The sequence below is a fragment of the Orbicella franksi genome, chromosome 15 (genome assembly GCF_964199315.1).
Source record: "Orbicella franksi chromosome 15, jaOrbFran1.1, whole genome shotgun sequence".
NCBI classification, from domain to species: domain Eukaryota; kingdom Metazoa; phylum Cnidaria; class Anthozoa; order Scleractinia; family Merulinidae; genus Orbicella; species Orbicella franksi.
In genome coordinates, this window is record NC_138159.1 from 1776925 (window position 1) to 1800200 (window position 23276).

The 23276-nt window shown below is 40.1% G+C and overlaps 2 protein-coding genes across 2 annotated transcripts in view; one reads left to right on the top strand and one right to left on the bottom strand.

Annotated features, from left to right (window-relative positions):
• The first annotated feature begins 47 nt into the window (after positions 1-47).
• LOC145469416 (NFX1-type zinc finger-containing protein 1-like) overlaps positions 48-23276 on the top strand; it is a 26402-nt gene continuing 3173 nt past the window's right edge. Inside the window, exons 1-5 of the mRNA XM_081453122.1 lie at positions 48-896; positions 9011-12701; positions 16316-18209; positions 19502-22076; positions 22905-23276. The exon at positions 22905-23276 is cut by the window's right edge and continues 107 nt beyond it. Coding sequence (XP_081309248.1) covers positions 16316-18209; positions 19502-22076; positions 22905-23276 — 4841 coding nt within the window. The 5' untranslated portion in view covers positions 48-896; positions 9011-12701. The remainder of the gene's footprint in view (positions 897-9010; positions 12702-16315; positions 18210-19501; positions 22077-22904) is intronic.
• LOC145469429 (NFX1-type zinc finger-containing protein 1-like) lies at positions 6289-8993 on the bottom strand. Its single transcript, XM_081453151.1, has 2 exons — positions 8299-8993; positions 6289-7661 (listed from the first exon to the last, which is right to left on the bottom strand). Exons 1-2 carry the CDS (start codon positions 8691-8693, stop codon positions 7634-7636), a joined length of 423 nt encoding a protein of 140 aa, XP_081309277.1. The 5' UTR covers positions 8694-8993; the 3' UTR covers positions 6289-7633.

A 23276-nucleotide genomic window follows, 5' to 3' on the forward strand; every position in this document is an offset into this window, starting at 1 on the left:
ACCATTCACGAGAATGCATTTCAATGTCTTTTAATACTGAAGAATATTAATACGACCCTTTTAAGACGAATGCAGAAGGAACCTGTTTACACAGCGGACACCTTAACGTGTTAAGCGGACACTAGCACGAGGGTGGTAAAGGGTATTTTCGCGACCCGTGATCGGCCCTTTTTATTTCCTATGAAATGTGAAATAGCCATTTTTTTCCCTCGTGAATCGTGATTTCCATAGTCGCCGTGAACCGTGATTTTCCAAAACGTTCTCTTGTATTTTCCGTGAAGCGTGAAATGCCAATGTTGTATTTTTCGTGAATTGTGAAAGGGCTGCTGTACTTTCCGTGAAACGTGATCTATACTCCCCCTTTACCACCCTCTAGCAAGGTCCGGCTAATACAGGTTTAACTGTAGATTTGCCGTTCGCTCTAATGTTGGCATTCTGGTGTAGACAGGGTTTCTGTCTGCTGTCCCCGTGGTGGGGGACATAAGTATGTGCGATCCCAAAGGGTATGGTTTTTGAGCAGCTTTGCTAGTCAATTTTTGATTTCCCTCGCACACTGTACTTTGCTGAAATCCCGACCCTCTCCCCCATGTACAAAATGTTTTGACACGCGCTTGCCTCGGATACGCGTGTCGAGTCAACATGGGGGACTTTCAAGTGTCTTCAAAATGGAAACCCGAAAGTCGCATATTAAATAACGCTTTAGCGGTTACTACTGGCTGAAGCAAACGACACAAATAGCACAGATTGCTGATACAGACAATGATGCATATATGGATAAGGACTTGGTAGTTATCGTTTGTCTTCAAATTCGGATGTGAGCACCGTCGCGAACGCCGCTGAAAATATGCAGGGAAAGAATCAGTTTTCAAGATTCAGGATATTACATACCGAAGAAGGTAAACATTTTTATGTTATTTATACCCTGCTGATGCTTCGAAATGCTGACGTTTCGAACTGAAGTAATATTAGGATGTACAGTGGCGAAACATGTAAAGTGACAATAATTTTGGTCACGCACTTTACTGCTGGTGTGATTTTGTGTCTTTTGTAGACGATTTTGAATAATGTTTTGACGAATGCTAAATCATATGCCCAAAGTAAATTTTAAATGACTTAAAAGACCTTGACAATTCTTTTCACCGACCGACTAACTCAACGTTGGAGAACGCTCTGGTTTTGTTTACCGACCTCTTTACCCGCCAAATAATTAGGCCAGTATTCTTGAAATTGTGCTTTGTTGGACAAGGAACAGTTCTGCAATACAACTTTTCTGCGCTCAACAGTTGCGACATGTGAATCGAATGAAAATGGTCGATTTTCAGTCGCTAAACTGAGTCTGAAGGTTACTGAATCGAAAGTGTCGTTTTTCTGCGAAGGGCAAAAATCTTCCAAGGGAAAAACTACAACCTGTTTGCATTCATGTGCAAAACACGAGCGAAGTTGAGTTCTCCAATCTTGCCAAAATTTGATTTTGTTCGATTTCCGTGCACTTTTGCTCTAAATAAGCTGTGAGACTAAATGGTCATAGGAGCTAAAACGATATTCACATGGAACTCGCAGCGAGCTCAGAGCCCGTACGAAACGAGCAGATCTGTTTATAGTCTGTTACAGATCTGCTGGCACATCTGTAGCAGATCTGCAGATGATCTACAGATGATCTACAGATTATCTGCAGATCATCTGCAGAATGTCTGCAGAATGTCTGCAGAATATCTGCAGAATGTCTGCAGAGCGCCTGCAGCGATGATCTGCAACAAGTCTGCAAATTTGCAGACGCTCTGCAGACGAAATCAGCCTATCATGTTAAACAAAAAGCCCACAAAATGCACCAATCAAACAACGTTTATTTAAAAGATAGACAGAGGAGGTCGGTTTGTTACTCATCAAAAGTAAACAATTACTGTTGACAGATAAAGCAAATAATATCACTAGCAGGAATTTAAAGTATTTTCTTAGCGTGACATTTCCACATATTCCAAATGAATAAAAAAAACCTCGGGTAGCAACTACTCCTTTCAAAAAATCTAGGCTTCACGTAGCCTGCAAGCAACAAGGGAGCTTGCTCAGCTCGCAGGCTAGGCTTCGAGTGCTTTTTTTGGTTCGCTTGGCAGGTTATTTACAGAAACGAGATCGAGTAAACTGGATACTAAGTGAGATTCATTTCCTTCTCGTCTGTGCTCGGCACCTGCTTGACATGAAGCCAGTTTAAAGGAACGAAAGAGGTAAGTCATAGAGTACATAAATAATGCACAACAGCGACCGCTTATCGAGTTTTTGTTCGCCTTATGTATCAATTTTTTCATTCGCTTCGTAGCTTACTTACATATATCAACAGATATCAAAAATATTCGCTTATTAGGTACTCGGTTCACGTTGCAACATTCTACTGTGGCCTAAAGTCTATGGTGCACTAACCTTCGATCCCTGAACGGCTTGTTTCGAACATGTGTCACTAATATTCCAGCACACCAGGGCCGAGCGAAGACCGTAATTAAGAGAGGTCCCTACCAAGAGTTTACGGAACACTGACGGAATCTTGACCCGCACTGTTAACGCATACTGAGAAAGTACGCTTACACATTTGTAACAAGTTTAGATAGTGCATTGTCTTCTAGTAGGTAGCAATAAAAGTAAAACCTAAAGCCAACTTGGCATATTCAGTTTTTACAGACCAGTCAAAAGATTATTCACGATATGCGACCAATGATTAAATGTTACTTTTAGTGTGACCTTTTCATACGGTGGGTTTCGATTCTAAGTCACTGCAGTGAGTAAATCCAGATTTTTCAAGACATAGAGTATTTTCAATAAATGAGTTTACTGTCAAGCGTTGTAGATTTCGTGTGTTCAACAACACACATCCAAATACTCGGAATAAACATAATACACCCGCAAATAACTTGATTCACACACTGCTCTAAACATAAACTAAACATGAGTTTAATCCATGCTGTGAGAAATTACTAACTCTTTGTAAGTATTTTTAGTGATTCGACAAAATGTTTCATTCTCTTCGCTCAACTAATACTCGTTTGTTTACATTGTTCGATCGCATTATGAAAAAACTACATTTTTTTTTCCGTTCAACAACTTCTTCTATTGCTTGAATAAGCCCATTTTCTCACAAAATGTTTTCTTCATTTTTTAAGTCCAAAATACAATAAGTATGTCACGCAGCAATTCGAGCACTGCAAGTTACTGAGTGAAGAATTATCTTGATATCTGTTTTTTGTTCGCACCAAAATGAAAAAAACTACTGAGGGAGTTTTATCGATGATTTAAGCATTTAGCCTCACATCAGTGTAATATCAATTTTGCACTTTTCATGCCAAAGGAAGAAATAAATAACTTGGATACATATTGTTATATTATACTGATACTGAGAGAAAAACTGTCAGTTGTTTTCATTTCGTAGAGACGGTCACGATCACAAAAATACATGTACTTTGGTAGAACTTTCCATTCTTATTTAGTTACAGCTTATCTGTACTTCCCTGAGTTTTTTTCTTTTGGCTGTTCCAACTTTGTTAAAATGCGGTTCATCTGGAATACGGAAAACTCCAGTTCGTTGAGAGTGACAAACCTTCCAACATACGCTATAAAAAATAAAATATATTAGTAAATTACATGTATGTATTACTTTTAAAAGTAGTCAGTTTATTATTATCGCAATTATAGCAATATGATTACAAAAATGCGACACATCATCTCTGATTATGTGTGTTTGTGTACGTATGTTACTACAGGTTACTGCCTGATGCCCTTGCCCTTTAAAGTCTTCACCACATCTTGATTCAGAGCCTTACTAATGAAGCACACCCGCTTTGCTTGTCTGTGTTCGGGAGCCATGGGCAAGACTTGTTGCCAGAGTCTCCTCACTGAAGGAGGCTTCAATTAATAGCAAGTATAATTTCGTGGGGTCTTTATCGCATTGACTGTATGTGAATGGAGTTAAGTTTAGCTGAGGATATGTGGATTCCAGATCCTGGCACAAGTTCTTGTTTCCCAGGGCCTGCAACGTAGTATTTTTTACTCTCATCTTGATTACCAGACGGCAAGTTCTCGAACCTAATCATTAAATTAAAATCGAACAGAACTGCTTAATACTAGCCTGTGCATATATCACGAGTTTGATTGTACTACTAATACTACTAGACGGTTTGATTGTACTACTAATACCACTAGACGGTTTGATTGTAATACTAATACTACTAGACGGTTTGATTGTAATACTAAATTGGTTATTAAATCGATTGTTGAACCTACCGAGTTGGAGTTAGTTTCCGCTGCCTTGTGAAGAGTCTACAAAAGAGTTGAATAGCTTTAGGTACAGAAAGTCAGAATAAAACCCAAAAATTGCCAACCTTCTTGTGTAAGTTGACTACATAACTAAAGTGCCACTCAGTCCTACTCCCTTTTGTTTCCAGAAATTTTATATTTTGTACATAAATATCTATAGGAAGCAACAGATAAAAGCTCACAGGCTTCATAAAGTCACATTTATCTCTATTTTGCGCTCCAAAATTAATTTATTCTACTTAAGAAATTGCATGGCTGGATTGCTTGTTCATTTCAAAAACTACCCATTTAAATGTTCCAAGCCTCCTGAACTGGTCTTTAAATGTTACTATTAAGTACAGCTACGTATGTGCAATGTGCACGTAAATCTGCTCAAACAGTAAAAATATGTAAATCGCGTCACCGTTACTCCAGACTTAGTTAATATGATTTCGGCAAGAATGCTGTGAATAAAATTGTTTCTCGATTTGCTGTTCACCTCTGATAATTACCCTGTTTTTTGAACGATCATCAGAGTTTAGTTAAACTGGAATGTTACATTAAAAGATGTCTTAAAACAGTTGAAAAACCACCAACCTCCAGTCTTAATAATTTTCCCTGGGTAGGGAGTATTTTTACTGGTCTTCCTTCCTTTCTTTCCCTCCTCCCAGTCAACCATGGCGTCTAAGCCCTCGAGGATTTCTCCGGCATAATGTACTTGCGAAGCACTTGCGACGCTATATAAATCTTCTTCCGCCGGTCCAAAGAACTATAGCAAAAGCCATCTTTTTATGTCAAAAAGCAATTTCTTACAGACTGTCTTGTTTGCGCGCAAAATTTGAATGTGACACTTCAACTGAAAGGAATATCAGTGTCAGCAACATCTCCTACTCTTATTGGACGGTTCAAGTGTGACAGGTGTCGGGTATCAGCCAGGAGAATCTGTCATATTCGCAGCGGCCGATGAGATTTCACTTGTGGTTTTCTCTCTTTGTCGAGAACAGCAAATAAAGGTAAAGATAATTTGTACATATATTTCATTTTCTTCATGGCTGCGATATACTTACATGTTTATACCCCCAAATTGAGGCATCACATTTCTTATCACTAACAAACATGCCACTTAGGTCACCCGGTTATGCAAATCAGGGTCTGCGTTACTGACTCATTCTTGTAAGATAATGATGGTTTGAAACGTGATGTATTTCACCTCTGCCATTTCCGGGGCGTAGAAGACATCAAGATTTTAAGAACGTCTCCTTATGTTTTGAAGCTGTTGTAGGTATAAGAAAAATAATCATAGTACAGAGATTTAACCATCTTGTTCCACTTTTCATTATTCATTCACGTGTTGACTTCAACTTTCGTATCGTTGTTCTATCAACACTGATATGTCGATCGATGAAATGTTTTTCCCTGAGCATTTAGAACTGGGAATTTAACACCAATGTGCCCTGCAGTGCTCTTAAATTTTATTGAAAGGATGTGTTAGGCATATGTGTCTAATCCCTATATAATAAGAATAAATTAAGGTCGAAAGTGTATTTATCATTTAATTTAAGTGTTCAATTGACGTATAACATTTGATTTACTAGCACGTTGTACGTAAGTGGCTGACCATTTATGCCTCTTATTTACGCATTTTCAATGTTCGACTATCTTTTTATTCGTAGAATCGAACTATTTTATTCATCTCAAAACCAACCAGTCATGACTGATCCAACTAAGGTTAATATACCCAAGTGACGATACAATGAATGGTCTATCGATCCGGTTTTTGGACTTCAACGTGTTGCAGATCATCTGCAGACGCTGCAGATATTCTGCAGATCTGTTGTTCGTCTGTTTTCGTCTGCAGTCTTAAAATCGGGAAGAGTTTTCAAGCTCAACGTCTGCAGCAGACTGAAAACAGACTCTGCAGACGATAAATTAGTCTGCAGTTGATCTTTTTTTGTCAAAACAGATCTGTTGCAGATCTGCTGCAGATCTGCTCGTTTCGTACGGGAGGGAACACAAATAGGGAAATTACAGGCAACCCACGGTGATCGCCGGGGTGCACCCGCAGCATATGAACGGGGCAGCCACGTAATGCTTACACTATGGCAACAATGCATTTGAGGATGCACGGGAGAAAGGGAGCAAATTGTGCTTGAAATGTTAGATGGACGAACCTGCGGTGAAATGGTCACGTAAACGCATGGGAAACCCACAGTGGAAATACAGGGAAAACACGAAGTACCCTGCGGGAACTCACAGGGGAAGAAGGGGCAAAATAGAGGGTACCCCGGCTGTGGAACCATAGTGGAAGTACAGGGACCTGTGGGAATCCACAGCGGAAGCACGCGGGGGAAATAGAAGGTACCCTGTGGGAACCCACAATGGAAGAATGGGGAATATAGGGGATACCCTGTGGGAAAGAATAAAGGGTAACCAGCGAGAACACACACTGAAAATCATCAAATTTAAGAGAGAAAACATAACCCAGTAGTTTATACGGTAATACTTGTTTATTTACCCCGTAATTTAATTCCTTACTCCTACACCAATCAATTTATTAGAAATGGTAATGCAGCAAAGTGGAGACCTAGTAACTCATTAATGTACTACATTATACACAACACGAAGTCGTTAATGCGGTCCTGTTTAAAGCAATTTTTACTCAGAAAAGTAACTGGTAACGCTAGACGATGGCCTCAGAAGAAACTCACGCCACTTTTGCATCCAATCAGAAGTAAAACCAAAACCAATCTTGACTCTCTCACACACGTTTTCCCGCGCTTCTCGTCAGCTACATGTATTTGCTTCGAGTTTTCTTTGTTTCATTGGATTGTCTGCGTCCTACCCTGGGGTTTGATTTTACGACACTCAATTAAAAAACCTACAGTAACAAAACTCAAGAATAGAGAAATTCAGTACGAACTCTAAAGTTAAAAGCCCAACCAACGAGTTTCGTTTCACAATGTGATCCCGGAAACAATCTAGTATTTTACGCTAGGACACAAATGATGGCAGTGTAAGAGGGAATAATCAGCTACCCTAATTAACTTCATTCACTGAGTTATCGATTAACTGGAGATGCTACTCAATACACTGCATACATCTAAGATGCTTGGGACAATCTCTTTTCGTTTTTCTAGGATCGATCACAACTGGTATAGAGTCCATAATTTAAATCACAGCTTTTTATGGACCGAACCACTCTTTAAATCTCAGTTTACTTGCTAAAAAAATTCTTACCGTATTAGAATATATATTACTTTACATAAACGCATTATCGCTTTATCTGAATATATTAATATGATGAATAGATGATGTTATTTATTACTATTTCTATACATACAAATACTGTCTGTATTTATCCAAGGTTTCCATTGCCTGACCAGCTGAAAAAAATTGACAATTCGAACTTACATTAAAGACGCAGTTTAAGACTTCAGAATCCTGGGCTCATTCAAACTTGACACGTCATAACAAAAAAATCCAAAACTTTTGAAACGGGGGCAAATGGTACGGAAATTTCCTTGTAAAGTTCCTGTCAAGAATTGTTTTAAAATTTCTGAAATGTGAACCATTCAACCGAAAATTCAGGAAATTCCAGGATGACAATAAAATGGAACAGTAATTCCCGGGACGGAATTTTCCAAAAAAATTGGGTATAGTTCCCGAGGTTGTTCTCTTTTCCAGAAATTGGGGGAAATGGTGTTCCATTCGTCACTATAAATCTGCGAGTGTTTCATAATGGAAAAGGACATGCCGTCCGCTTGCTGGCACACTGACGGCATATCTTGAAAAACCTGGCTTTTCCAAGTTTGTCGGTTTTAACCTGTGTTGATTTGCTTGTTTTCTCTCGATTAATTACTGTTTTTACCTTAGACTGTTATAGGTTTTCTCTATTAAAAGTAATTTTGTACATCACAAAATGGTTGAAAATTTCGTGCCATTGCATAGCTCCCTTAATTAATCAATTGTTACAATTAACGCCAACACTGTTTATCGTAATTCTGTTGGCCATGACCAAACCTCGTTCTGGTGTTGTTCATCTCAAACGCCGGCATATTTCCTTCAGTCAATCGGTGTTCTGTTCCACCAATCACAACCCTGCATTCAGGACACGTGCTTCGCTGCATGGCTTGTCCACATCCGCCAATCGTGTAGACATGTCCCTGGGGGCATTTGTACCAACGACCTTGAGACAGGTTCATCGCAGACACGATCTCTTTCTTTTCTTCGGGCGTTATTGGCGAGAGGAAGCGGTAGGCTTGCCTGCAAAGAAAAACAGGAATAATTGTCATGTCAAGGTGTCTTGAAAGATCTGCAACTGAGGTAGTTTGCTTTTGCAAACATGTGATAAGCATATCTTTTAGCAGACAGGGCGTGACGGCCAGGCGTGAGAGATTCCGGAAGATTGATTCCATATTTAAGATTTGACTGGATGTCTTTTATCCAGTATTAGATCATAAGAAATCATGAGATTCAAGCTGTAGAAAATTTACTCTGATGATGTGCATATTAAGGGTGAGGTCTGGTTTTTAATTTACAGTGCATGAAATTCAAATGAAAGATAGTTTGTCATGGACTGAGTTGCAACCTTTATTCCAACCTTTATTCCAATCAACTGAAACCTGAAATGAATGGCTTACAATACGTGTACATGCAGTACAGAAACTAATCATTATTGTAAGTAATCTATTAAAAGTATGTTAATTAATGTTAATTTCTATGCTTTTAACAGGAAAATAGCGCCCAAGAAGGACATCAGCAACAAGAAAAGGAAAGCGACAGAAATAATTAATTGAAATGTACATACTGTCAAAATGCTGCAATAGTTTCCAGTGGAATGGTCTAACTGGAGAGCAAATGTTTTTTGCAATGGATCAGAAACTTCCAATGTTACTAATAATACAATTGCTTTTTTATTTACTGTATAATGTGGTATGGATTAAACAAGACTTAAAAAAAGACAAAAAAATTACTGTTACTCTGAATAATTTTTCCTTACATCAACTTAATGCACCGAGCAATAACTGCTGCATATATCGTAATTATACATGTAGCGCAATTTAAGGTGGCTCTGACTGAAGCCTTATTTGTTGCCTTTGTTAAATTAGAAAAAATGTCAACTTACATTGTGGCCCGTAACCAAATTAATTCCAAGTTTAGAATTTTTATTCTTAGAAATAAATTGAATGTTGCAATGTGTGCTGTTGGTCATCGTCACAACAGTTGTCATCAAGTTTTGCTTTAGAAAATATTTCAGAGCCACCTTAAATTTTCCTGTGTGGAATGTTTGTTATTTGGCAAGACGTTATGTTCCGGTATATATGTATACTGTATGTATTTCAAATGTGAATATTACTAATATGTTGGCTTTCTGTATATTTTTACTTGTTGCACTTAGGCTAAAATTTTGTGAATTTACCAATTTACAAACCCACACAGACCTACCAGTAATGCCAAATGCCTGCCTTTGAATTTTGCATCGCAATTAAATTATTTTTCATAAGAGGCTTCATTGACTTTGTTCAAAGGAGAGAAAACTGATTGTCAACAATAATAATAAAAGGAGAGAATGTTGCAGTTAAACCTCCTGTTTAGAGGTGCTTTCCATTTGATCAAAAATCCTGGTTTGCATTTCTGGAAATTCCCAATGGTAAATGGGAAAGGATTTTCCAAAATTTCCAGAAAAGAGGACAACCTTGCGAGGTATACAGAAATTTTTGGAAATTTCTAATTTCTGTTTCCCTCCCGGCATTTCCATAGTTTTCGGTTGAATGTTTTGGGTTTTTTGGAAATTCAACAATTTCAAATTTTCTGGCAATTTCTGCACCATTTGTCCATTTTGAAATTTTTGGAATTATTGGTTGAATGGAGAGCACCCTATGACACCACGTGTACCTGCTAGAAAACAAAACATTGCTTATGATCCATAAGTTAGTAATTCCTGTTTAACTAAAGACTTAACTAAATGAGCATCCTACAATTACATTAGAGTTCTACATGTACTATAGAGCAGTTTCACTCGTGACCACCAGCCATGGGCATTCACTAGAGCAAAAGAAAACATTTTATAAGAAAATAATTCAACTCCCATGGGATTGGTTTGAGGTACCAACATGACCACCGTTTCATTGTGTTTAGATGCCAAAATGGCTGTCATGTTGTCATGAAAACACTCTATAGAGGCCATTGTATCGCTGAATCCATTAATTAGATTGCCTGTGAAATAAGTATGTAAGCAAATAATGAGAATACTTCCCAAATTAAACAACAATACAAAAAATAATTCAATATTTCCCTTGGGTTAAACGAAAAACGTAATACAAAACCCAGGAGTGAATGAGATTCTCTGCTTTGTTCGAGCTCAATGTGAATTGCTGTACTTGTACATGGACATATTGTAAATGGATGTCTTCAGTTTATTAACCTGTGATACGATAAGTCCCTTATTTTTCTCTCAGAACAACTCAAGTTGGTGAGCATGCAAGCATGCATGAAAACCAGCTTGCGGAGGAGTTGGCATGTTCACATGCTCACCCACTAACTAACTCTAAGAAAAAAATGAGAGGCTATTCATAGGATGTCTGACTTGTAGGCTTTAAAATCAGAAGTGAGGGAAGGATATGAGTGTTTGTCTTGTAAACTCCAGGGCCAGGTTGTTCGAAGGTGGGTTAACCCTAACCTAGGATTAAAAGTTAACCAAAGTATAAATTTATCTTGTATTTAGATATTTTTGACTGCTTAAGATTACTCAAGCTCAAAACTGAAGGACAAGCAATAGAACCTGGAAACCGCACTGAAAAGTTGCAAAACTGAAATCAACCCACGCATTTCATAGGTTAGCTTAATCGGGCTTTGAACAACCTGGCCCAGAATATTAGAAAATATGTGAGTTTTCTTTGTAGTTATTTTTATCTCTTTGCTAGTGAGACACAAGAAGTAAGGTTAGGTTGCCCGGTTTTTTGGTTTTTGTTTTTGTTTGTTTTTTTTTTGGGGGGGGGGGTGCACAAAAGACGCAGAAAGATTGCAATTTTTTACATGTATACCTTGACTTGCACCCTGTGTGTTCTTTTGTATCTAAAACAGTCAGAAAGCATGACTTATTACTGAGTTATGCTCTTATTGTGGCTGTTCTGTTTTAAATATCTAGGGTCTTATAACAATAGATTTATATTTGTAAGTTAAAAAACTTACTATCTTTAATTTTCATGGATTGAATGGTGTATGATATTTAAGTTACTTGAAAGTTTGCTTAACCACTGCAGTGACCAAGTATTTCAAAGAGTAAGTTCAAGTAACAATACTCAATGTTGTTAACTACCAAGTTCTATTCTGAAGGAATATTGTGAATTTGTACATTAATTTTGCCTGATTTCAGAAGGGTTAAGTAAAGTGATACAGCATTTTAGTCGTCAACTTTATTGTGCATGGCAATTCTTTGTACAATAAATAATTATGGTTCAGGTATAGCTATTAACCTTTGTGACATTTTCAGTCTCTTGTTTGAAATATGAATTCTCCTTGCTTGTTTCCACACAGTTCTTTTAATTGTAGTTAGGAGAATGGTCAAGTATATCAAGACAGTATCTTGAAGATTAATAATCATCACTTGTGCGAATCATTGCTCGACAAAGAATCAAATAACTGGGATGCAAGCACACTATGCACACCCTTACTTGAATTTCTCACCAGTAATTCATCACCCCCACACCCTCCCTGGAGGGAAATTACCTTTTTGCAAATCTTTCGCTAAAACAGTTCCATTACGGCGCCCACAGATGCTAACATTAACAACGGGAATTTATACGAGAAGTCACATTCTGACCAGAAAGGAAATTGACGTATTTCGTTTTAGTAAATAGCCCAAAGAAAATGCGCGCGCTGATTGGTTGAAAATCTTGTTTCTAGAACCCGATAGAAACACAACTAACTTGACGTAATGATGGCGGGTGCGAAGAGAATTTAGATTTTGATGATGACAGTAAACTCGATAGAAATCTATTTCTCGAGAGAACGTCATTGAAAATTCTTCCCGAAAGGCGGTATTAGACTTCCTAAGGGTCTGTAATGGGCGATTTTAGGGCCGGTAAAATTTTATTTAGGACCTATGTAAGCATGTAATCCAAATTTAAGGGACAGATTCACCGGGTTCGTTTAGTTTTAAAGTCAGCTGCATTTGACCGGAAGAAGAATATTTTTTGACTGTGTTTCTGAGAATCGACGGCTAAAAATAACGGACCAATGACAACGACGTATGCATGGGTGATAGTTATGCATAAAACGGGGGAGGTTTCTGAGAACTGAGAAAGGAAACAGGTTTCCTGGAATCGAGAGTATGTTCAAAGAGAAATTCGTATTTCATGTGTTATTGCTGCTCTGAAAATCACCTAGATATGTGTCGAAAAATCGCCTAGAGGAGGTTTAAGGTAAGTTGCTCAAATACGTGTCTCTTTAGGGTCTGCTATTTGCTATGAAAGTAAGACAGGTTTGTTCGCATTGCGAAGCAACTGCAGGTTGGCAGCATGAAGTCGGAACACTGCTTTGTGCTACATACCACATGATTCTACACTGCCTTGCAGCGTTTCCTTTTCCGCTATCGTTTCGAAAAGTTTTACAGACGCAACGATTGGAACGACGAGAAAAGATGTTGAACTTTTGAGTGTAGTTAGTACATTAAACTTGTCGACAATAATTCATAGACCCTCTAGTCTAGCCAGTCAAGTTACACCGCAAAACTTACTATCTATTATAACAAAAACCACTCAGAACGTCCAGCGGCACTACACATAAATCTACCGTCACTTTCAAACCACAGTTAGACCGTGGAGAAGGGCATCTCTCATTTAAATGCCGACCGTGCTCTTCATAATAAACTAAAATTAAAATGAAACACGACCTTTCATGGTATTTCGTTTTGAACAAAGGACGGTTAGATGTTTATGTCATCCAGAACATTCTCCGCGACCATTCAGACTCACCTCTGTGTGATAAAAATCAGCTAATTTTGAATGATTTGATCGGTACATATAGACTTGTGGTAGGTAACTGTGTAACTGGTAAAAAAGAGTAAGTGAAAAACGGCAAATAGACAATTAACGTCGAGTGAATTATTTAAAATTATCGTAACTATTTCGTGTAAACTATCTTTTATCAATGAATTTAGGCAACTTTCTTCCAAGAGGTATAACTGAATAGCAAACCAGATCTTATCTGTATCATTTGACTACAAATTAAAGCAAATTTTGCCACACTTTCTAGACTTGTGTTTCGGTCGTCTTTTGTTACCTCAATTTATTGAATATCTATAGTGAACTGTGGAGCCCATTGTGTCACGCTTCCTTCTAGAGCGTACACTGAATTAATATTCAGCTATCCCGCATCTTCATATTTGAGTATAAGGCCACTGACAGACAAAACAAATTAAGATTTAATTTAATCTGCGTAACTGCGTTTTGTTCGGTATGTGGTCTGTTAATTCTCATGTCCTGTCCTCGCTATGCCAGTTAACAAATAAAGAAGCCTCGACTGTGCTCTGTTCTGTTGTAAAGCACTTAGGAAGCGGTAGAGCACGAAAGAAGTGTAGGGGAAAACACGAGACGTAGTCGAGTGTTTTTCCCTACATCTTGAGTGCTCTACCGCTTCCTAAATGCTTTACAACAGAACAGAGCACAGTCGAGGCTTCTTTATTTGTTTTATGATAAAGAATCCGATAATTTCCTCACGAATTTGGCTGAATTTTTTCAAACCAAACTTTATTTTCCAAACGAGCAAAAGTGGCGTCAGCCGTGAACTGTTCCCTGATAAAGCACGCTAAAATAAGCCAATCAGAATCCTTGTGAGAATTGTTCAAATAATTTGATTGGCTAACGAAGCGACAGCTGTCAATCACAAACTGGCCTTCAGCTAAGCTTTCAGTTTCGAGTAGTTTGAGCGGCTTTCGAGAGAGGAACGATGCCTTCGAAGTTCGCTTTTCAGTTAAATTTTAAATACGGATCTAAAGGCAGGTGAAGGTTTATAGTCCAGAGGAATACGGCCATATTGTGGCCCATGAAAACGTGCACTTTTCCAGTGGAAATTACGAAACGCGGAGCTCAAAGCCTGTGGATGAAAGTGCAAAATGCCGAGTCGAATTTGAACGGAGCTACAGTTATTTACGGCTTGTAGCCGCATGCAGCAAGATTGCTCGAACTAGCGTAAGAGTTAGAAAGACTAAACGGCTCCCACTGGTTCTACTCCAAGCACAGAAGAGAATATTAGAGCAAGCTTTGCACTGACCACTCGTCGGTTCACTTCGCTGCGATGACCGGAGAACGAGCATTACTACACTACATGCAAAAAAAATTGGCGGTCGCCGACTTAATTTCAGAGATAAAGAGTGTGGAAAACTCCCCTGATTTTGAAAAGTTAACGCACGTAATTCAGCATGGTCTACAGGGGTTTATAGCTAAAAATATCCAAGGTGAGTCAACGGAGACAAACGATCTTAGCCATATTTTGTAGAAGTGGGTCTGCTGCGTAAATAATTCCAAATTTTACCAGCGTTTTCACAAAACTTAACCCTTCAAGAGGCATTTGAAACCGTCGCACAGATAAACGAAGAGCTAAAAAAAACAGAATTCAATGGTGCATTTTGCAAAAAATTCAAACTTCTAGTCGATAGATTTTCTTCATTTTTTCGCTAAACGTAGAAAATCGGTAGACAAAATGATCCATTAGAAGAAAAATAGGGGTCACCGAACGTCCAAGATCGTTAAATCCAGGCAAAGCTATAGCAATGGCCATCTGCATTGTTCATTTTATTACTTAGCGCGCGCGCTCATGCATGACGTGGCAAGTGAATTTGCGTGCGCAGTAAGGTTGCGCAGAAACAATTAGCGCGAACGTCCTAAAAAACGCATAAAATGCATGTTTCCGTCCACATCACGCCGGAAAAATTTGAAAACGCAACAATCACCGGTCATTTGGATTTGTGTTTAAGGAAAACTCGGGAAAGGAAATCACATGATTATCATGAGGCCTCGTCTTCGAAAAATCTTCGTTTTCAAAATGTTTGCCCTCCACGCGAAAACGCAAAGCCGGCGTTTTCAAATTCCTCCGGTTTAAAGAGCGTTTTCGAAAAGCTCTGTTTTCGTGACGGATTAGTGTGAACGGTAGGCCTAGCCGTAGAAAAAAAGCTGCGTTTTCAAATTTCTCCAGCGTAGTGTGGACGCTGCCTCACTTGCAACATGCACTTATGGGCAAGTTCCAAGTAGAATAATTAAATACCTACGTTAGAAACATATTGATTTATTAGCCTATCTATAATAAAATAAACTGGAAAAATTTCATAATGTCATTATGGAGACCCGGCCAGGTATTGTTACAGTTCTAGCTAAAGGGGTGTCTTAACAAAGGAGCCTATTAACGTTATCATTGCAACCTTTTGAATTTTAGTACAACTTATTTCTAACCATAGCGGTACATGAGATCTACTCAATAACAAGAGAAAAGAGAGGATCCCTAATTCAGACCTTAATCAATTTATGTTTAGATAAATAAATAGAATAAATAAATCAATTTATTTAAGGGTTGAAGTGTTTAGCACTGCTGTACTAATTGGTGACCCTAAAATATGCAAACAAATCTTGTAAATTGACCAGAAACTTGTTAAAAATCCCAACTGGCGGGAGGGTGACCAGTTGGCTATTTATAAAGCGAGGAGGAGTTGAATCTGGGACCACCAAACACAAATCAATCCAGTAGCAGGGAAGAGGATTCGAACCTGGGACCTGCGGATCACAAATCCAGCGCACTAACCACTAGGCCACGCCGCCTCCACAAAATATTTCTAACTCCAGGGTTAGTGTTAACGGTATTCATTCTGATCAATGCAGCCTGATTCTGTAGTCTTTTCTGTATATAGATCAACAAAAACAACTATTGTTTGTTTTCATGGCCATAAATACATACAGTGTTGCAAAAGCTCTCAAACAACACTTCCCCACATACCCCACCCTTTTTCAGTTATTTTGATTACTTACTTACCTAATATTCTTCATAGATGTCACGTAACTACCGGCCTCCTATGATGGATTTACGAAGTAAGATAACTGGTAAAGGTCGGAAGCGTAAGTCCGATGATGCACTGATGAGTCAAGGGCCAAAACGACGAAGAACGGTACATAAAGAAGGAACAAACAATGCGACTCGGCCCATTGGGTTTAAAGAACTTGAAAACATCTGTAGAGAAGGAGTTCCAGAAAAAGGCATTTTAGAATTGGTTAGCAAGACTGAAAGGTTTGAGGCGCTGTTAGCCTCAGAAGAAATAAGACCAGATTTGTTGAAACTTGTGATTTCTGCATTTCGTCTTCTGTGCTCAGCGAATACCATAATGAACGAAAACGCGGAGAAGTTCCTACGCTCTATTGCAGCGAAGAAGTTCATGACCGGGAATGTTCTTTCAGAGTTTGTCAACGAAATGCCTTTTTCAGAAAGCTGGAAAGACGAGAGCGATCGTGTCGCTGTGCTAAATGATCTGGCAGGCATTTTCCTTGCGCTGCTCCAGAGGCTCGGTGAAAGCATAGTGCATAAGCTGCCTCTTCCCCAGCTAAGTACCTCCTGGGAGGAACTGAAAAAGAAGAATGTCATTGAAAACACAGGCGATCTTGACAAGAAAATCCGACAAGTCTTCGAGTTTAAAGATCAGGTGATTCGGCGTGCAAAGTCTGCGCATGATCAAGAATCGTCGAACGAACCTCCGCAGAATTTCCGAGAGCTCAGCGTCATTCCACAATTATCAGACCTTTGTTTCAGGCCTTTTCTTCGCGAAAACATCACAGACAGAAAGTTCAGGGACCTGAATCATTATCTTGACGTGCAGTTTCGCCTTCTGAGAGAGGACTTTGTGATACCCCTTCGAGACGGCATTAAACAACTGACGAAGGGAAGCAACTACCTGGATACGAATCCTGCAAGTAAAGTAAGGCGCACCAATGACGTTTCTGTATATCACGATGTCACAGTCTTGTTTCCCGTATGCAGCAGGAAAGGCTTGGTCTACAGAATCATGTTTGACTTGTCGCATCCAAAGGTAAAGCGAGTCAATTGGGAAAGATCCAAGCGACTCAAGTATGGCACGCTGGTTTGCCTTTCTTCAGATGAGTTTAACACGCTTGTCTTCGCAACGGTGGAAAATCGAGATGTTAAAGGGCTCAAAGTCGGTGAATTGGAAGTGCGATTTGAAAACGTTGGCATGGAAGAGATAAACCAATTCATTCAGCAGGAAGAGAAGTTTGTGATGATAGAGTCACCTGCGTATTTTGAAGCGTACAGACACGTATTGGAAGCCTTGAAGGAGATCAAACCTGAAGAATTCCCTTTCCAGAAGCACATTGTTGAATGCTGTCAGGACGTTGGCCCTCCTGAATATCAAGTCAAGAAAGAAAACAGCAGCGAGTTCAAGTTTAACTTTGCTGATGTCTTAGTTGTAAAAACGCCAGCAAACCCAGAAAGCCCTGGTTCATATCAACAAGAAGAGCCTCATAGTCCTTCTATGATTGCGCTGAAGTCAAGCTCAGAGGAACATCAGTTAGAAAGCGGCAGCAGCACTGAAGATTCTTCAACTGACATGGACGCTCCAATGGACCAGGAGATACTTTCGGCTGAAGTCAAACATGAGTTCACCACTAACGTCTATAATTGGCCCGACAACGAAAGCCTGGGCTTTAATGAATCACAGATGCACGCATTCAAATTGGCTCTGACCAGAAAGTTTGCCGTTATTCAAGGACCACCAGGGACAGGAAAGACTTACGTGGGTTTGAAGATTGCACGTGTTCTGTTGCAGACAACCTCGCTCTGGGAGAACGAGGAAGACCGGTCACCAATCTTGATGGTGTCTTACACGAACCACGCTTTGGATCAGTTCCTGGAAGGGCTCTTACCAGTGACGAAAGGTGAGATAGATCGTAATTTGTGTCTGATGGCATTAGACAAAAAGAATTGACAAGTCTTTTGTTAAGAATTCATCCACAAAACGGCACGTGTGCTAGTGGTATCGATCTATTAACAGCACACGCGAAGTTTGATTGGCCTACCCAACAACAACAACAACAACGACAACCATTTTATTTTGAATATATAGAATATCATATATATATGAACAGGTCACCAATAGCCAGCAATAAAAATAGCCACTGGTAATGATAAAGATGAAAGATAAACAGAGGCCATTGTGCATGACTCCAATATTTACCAGAATATTGTGGAAATTTTAGTTGGAGGGTTGGATTAATGGCTGTGATCAGAAGACTTCGAAAAATAGGCCCTTTGCAGCTAAGCCATCACGTGGCCTATTTTTCATAAAATCATGGGCTATAACTTAACGAATTCCAGAAATGGAAAAAGCATGTCGAAATATCAAAATGGCCAAGTTTGAGGCCCCCATCATTTTATGACGGTCTGAATTTTTGAAAAAAAATAAGAAGATTGTATGGAAAAAGTTGTTGGAGAGCAAGGCCTTACTCTCCAGCAACATTTTCCATACAAATCTTCTAAATTTTCCGAGAATTCAAAGTGTTGTATAAACTTACTCTTTAATTCCAGGGTCCTCAAACTTGGCCATTTTGTTATTTTCGATGCGCTCTTTCCATCTGCGGCGTTCTTTAAGTTATAGCCCATAATAAATAAATTTTCTACGAAAAATTTGGTCACGTGACCCCAGCTGCAAAGGGCCTATTGCTCGAATAAAATAGTCCTATAATCCTTACTAGCTTATCCTCGTGAACGATTTGTTGTTTACGTCATATCTATGGCTGACTGCGTAGGAACGTTCGTCTCGTTTAATCGTTATGAAGTTGAGGAGCTAGGTTCTATCCTAAAAATGTCGTCTGAAGATCAAGAGTCAAGAGGCATCTACATCGATGGAGAGCTAAAAATAACGGCCTTTTAAAGAATTTTACTATAGTATTGCATTGAGATTGCCAAAGTGGTGACATTTTGAGTTGCACATGCACAAATATTTGATCGCTAATTGGAAAGGGCACCTGGCAAAACTTCAGCATCGTTTTGACCAAAAATGTCGCTGATTCCTCGTGATAGTACCCCTTTCTATTTTAGCGAGCAAACTAGGTCAAAATCAAGACATTTCAGGAAGATAGAGGTGGTACGATTTAGTTTACTTTAAATAACACAATTGTGCGGCTTCTTTAAAACATTGAGTGCTAAAATTTGCCTTTCGTCGTTTTAGATATTGTTCGTGTTGGTGGTCGCAGCAGAAATAACAAACTTGATTTCGTGTCTCTACGACATCTTCAGACAACAATGCGTCGAAACAAAGAGGTTCCATACCGTATTTACAGAGCCAGAATACAAAATGAGCGCGAGACTATAACGCACAGAGGATTTTTTGAAAGATCTACCATGTTGTTAAGAGCCCTGAGAACAAGTATAGTGTCTATGCACGTCCTTCGTCACGAAGATTACATGCTACCGGAACACTGCACGCAACTTCTCTCGCAGAACTCTGGCCAAGGATCAATTGATGAGGGACTTCTTGATTGGCTTGAAATCAAATTTATTCAGCATGAAGAAGATGATTGTTTAGATGATTTGGAGGAGTTTCACTATGATTACATCCCTTCGGAAGACAAAGATCTTGATGGCCCTTCATTTCAAGTCGAAGCTCTCTCAGTCGAAGACACTGACGATCCTCAGTATGTGAGAGAAAACCTCACAAATGAAGAAGTCATGACGGAAGACGAAGAGAGGAATGTTGACGATATTTACAGTTTGGAAATAGAGGATCGTTGGAAACTTTACAAACTCTGGCGGCAAAGGGTGAAAATCTACCACCACGAACTCTTCCAAACTCGGCAGGTCGAGTATGAACGAGCATTACGACGAGAACAGGAGGTAAGGGAAATGGAAGAACACGATATTCTTAGCAGGGCACGTGTCATTGGCATGACAACCACGTGTGCGGCCAGATACCGCCACATTCTCCAGAAAATCTGCCCCAAGATAGTCTTAGTTGAAGAAGCTGCTGAAGTACTGGAGGCTCACATTATCACTTCATTGACGAAGGGATGCGAACACTTGATTTTGATTGGCGATCACCAGCAACTAAGACCCACCCCTGCAGTCTATGAATTAGCCAAAAAGTACAAACTGGACGTGTCTTTGTTCGAAAGAATGGTGAATGTTGGAATTCAGTGTGAGAGGCTGTCCGTTCAGCATCGCATGAGGCCTGAGATAGCTGACTTGATGAAGCACATCTACGAAGATCTGGAAAACCACGAGTCAGTGGAGAAATATGAAGACATCAAAGGAGTGAAGAAGAACATGTTCTTCATCGACCACAGCCATTTAGAGATGTCTTGCGATCAGACGCACAGCCATGTCAATGAGCACGAAGCTAGGTATCTAGTGGCGCTGTGTCGTTATTTACTACAGCAAGGCTACAGAGCCCATCAAATAACACTTCTGACAACCTACATGGGTCAGATGTTTGCCATTAAAGACTGCCTCCGAGAGGAAGACTCTGAAACGTTGAGAAGTGTCCGATTGACGACAGTTGACAACTTTCAAGGTGAAGAAAACGACATCATTCTTCTTTCGCTCGTGCGCAGCAACAAAACCGAGAAAGTCGGCTTCATCAAGAGTGTGAACCGCGCATGTGTGGCGCTCTCTCGGGCCAAGAAGGGTTTCTACTGTATTGGAAACTTTGATCTTCTCTCTAAACACAGTGACATCTGGAATAAGATTGTAGCCGATTTGAAAGCGAGTGAGAGCATCGGAAAGGCCTTGCCCCTTGTTTGTCAAATCCACCATGATGAGTTCACAGCTGAATCAGCCAAGGATTTCAATGAGAAAGCTCCCGATGGAGGATGCCAGCGACTATGTGAAGTGCGTCTGGAGTGTGGCCATGCGTGTAGACAGTTGTGTCATCCACTTGACACCGAGCATTTGGAGTATCGTTGTGGGCAGCCATGTAGCAAGAAAATCAAGGGCTGTGATCACGACTGTCCAAATCTTTGCTGGCAAGAGTGTGAGCGACATTGCGGAAAACTGGTCACGAAAAAGCTACCAGTTTGTGGCCATAATGTACCGGTGAGGTGTGACACGAATCCGAGGATGGTGAAATGCAAAGTAAGGTGCGAGAAATCCCTCGCCTGTGGCCATCAATGTCAAGCCCACTGTGGAGCCCCCTGCACCAAAAAATGCCAAGAGCTTGTCAAGAGAACCGACTGGCCATGCGGACATGGAGCCACATCCGCCTGCTCGGCCACTCAAGCAGATTGCGAAGTCCCTTGTGGAGACAAGCTGGAATGTGGTCACAAGTGCCCTGGTAAATGTGGAGAGTGTCGCATGGGTAGAGTTCACAAAGGTTGCAAGCTGAGGTGTGGTCGTCCTCTAATTTGCTCACATGTATGTAAAGAGTTCTGCAGAATGCCGTGCTATCCTTGCACAAAGAAATGTGAAAACCATTGCGTACACAGCGCATGCCCAAAACGTTGTGGAGATCCGTGCATTCCTTGTCGTGAGAAGTGTTCCTGGGAGTGCCTCCATTACAAGTGCAGCAAGGAATGTGGTGAACTGTGTGACAGGCCCATCTGCGACGAACCTTGCGATAAAATTCTACCATGCCGCCACAGTTGCCGTGGTTTGATGTGCGCCAAGGAGTGCATCTGTACCGAGTGCATGAAGAATGACAATTGCGACCCGATAACAGATATCTTTTTTGGTACAGAGCAAGATGAAGGCGCCCGGTTTATCCAGCTTCCAGATTGCAAGCATATCTTCGAAACGAAGGGCCTAGATAGGTATGAACAACTTCAATCTAAGAAGCGTAAGAAGCGAGAGAACATAAGTGAAGACAATCGATATTTTCCATTTCAGTTCAGTTAGTCATAACAGAGCTAACAACCCTACAAATCCTTGTAGTCAAAGAGAAACAGTCTAACTCAGTCCAAGGAAGATTGAGACAAGAGGGGGGCCTTGAGGGTTTCTGGTAGTGTTTTTAGGCGGAGCCAAAAAGTTGAAAAAAGAAAAAAGAAATAAATGTGTAGAACTTGGCATTTATAAACGCTTCCCTTGTTCCCTGTCGGATCTCATTCACCATGCAGATGTGACTAGCCAATGCAAAGCTGACGTAACAGCAGCAGATTAATATTTTTTGACCGATATCGTATATCATTCAGTAGAACAAGTTTTCCTTAGGGTTACGGAGATGGTTGGCGTAGTGGGAAGAGCGTCCTCCCTCCCCGCCAGACTGTGGCCCGGGTTCGATCCCAGCGTGGTGCCATATGGGTGTTCAGTTTATTGTTGGGTGTCGCCTTACTCTAAGGGTTTCTCTACACCGCCGGCAGTACTTCGGTTTTCCTCCCCCTTGCTTAAGCAGCTTTTTATCCGGCCTAGTTAAAGATCGCATGAAAACGAGCTAGAGCTGATTTAGCTTCCGCTCTCAATATTTTAATTGCAAAATAATACAGTAAACGATTTGCGTGACGAGCCCAAGAAATATACGACTGAACAAAGATGCAGCTAGATGCTAATTCCTACTGGACTCCTATCTGAAGCAGACTGCAGTTAATGAAGGTAAACCGCCGATATAAGCTTATTAATTTGTGTGACTTGTGCTTCTTCTTTAGTTACATGGGGATTTCAAATGGCGACACTGACATTTCTGATGAAAGTCACGCCGGTGACAGTCACGCGGATACTGTGGATGAGAGTCAACCGATTCAACTGAAATCCTGCCCTCGTTGTAAGACCCCTATCCGCAAGAGCCTGCGATACGGTAACGTTATTAAACAGCAGCTCAACGACATCGAGAAAGTCAAAGAAAAATTGTTGGGAGAAAAAGATGAGCTGGAAAGGAAGAAAAAACGCCTCTCTGACCGTCACAGGAGTATGCGTTCCATGCTTGACAGTAATATGCGTTTCATGCTTGAGGATCCAGACTGCAAGAGACTGGAAAGAAGTATTTGCAAACTGAATTCGGAATGGATGGCGGTTGTGCT

Bases quoted from the DNA above. Each gene is read 5' to 3' on its own strand.
- LOC145469429 (XM_081453151.1), bottom strand. From the start codon at position 8,693: ATGGAATCAATCTTCCGGAATCTCTCACGCCTGGCCGTCACGCCCTGT. The intron at 7,662-8,298 runs GTTTGGTCATGG...AATTTTTTTCAG, and splicing joins ATGAACAACACCAGAACGAG to CTGGTCAGGCAATGGAAACC.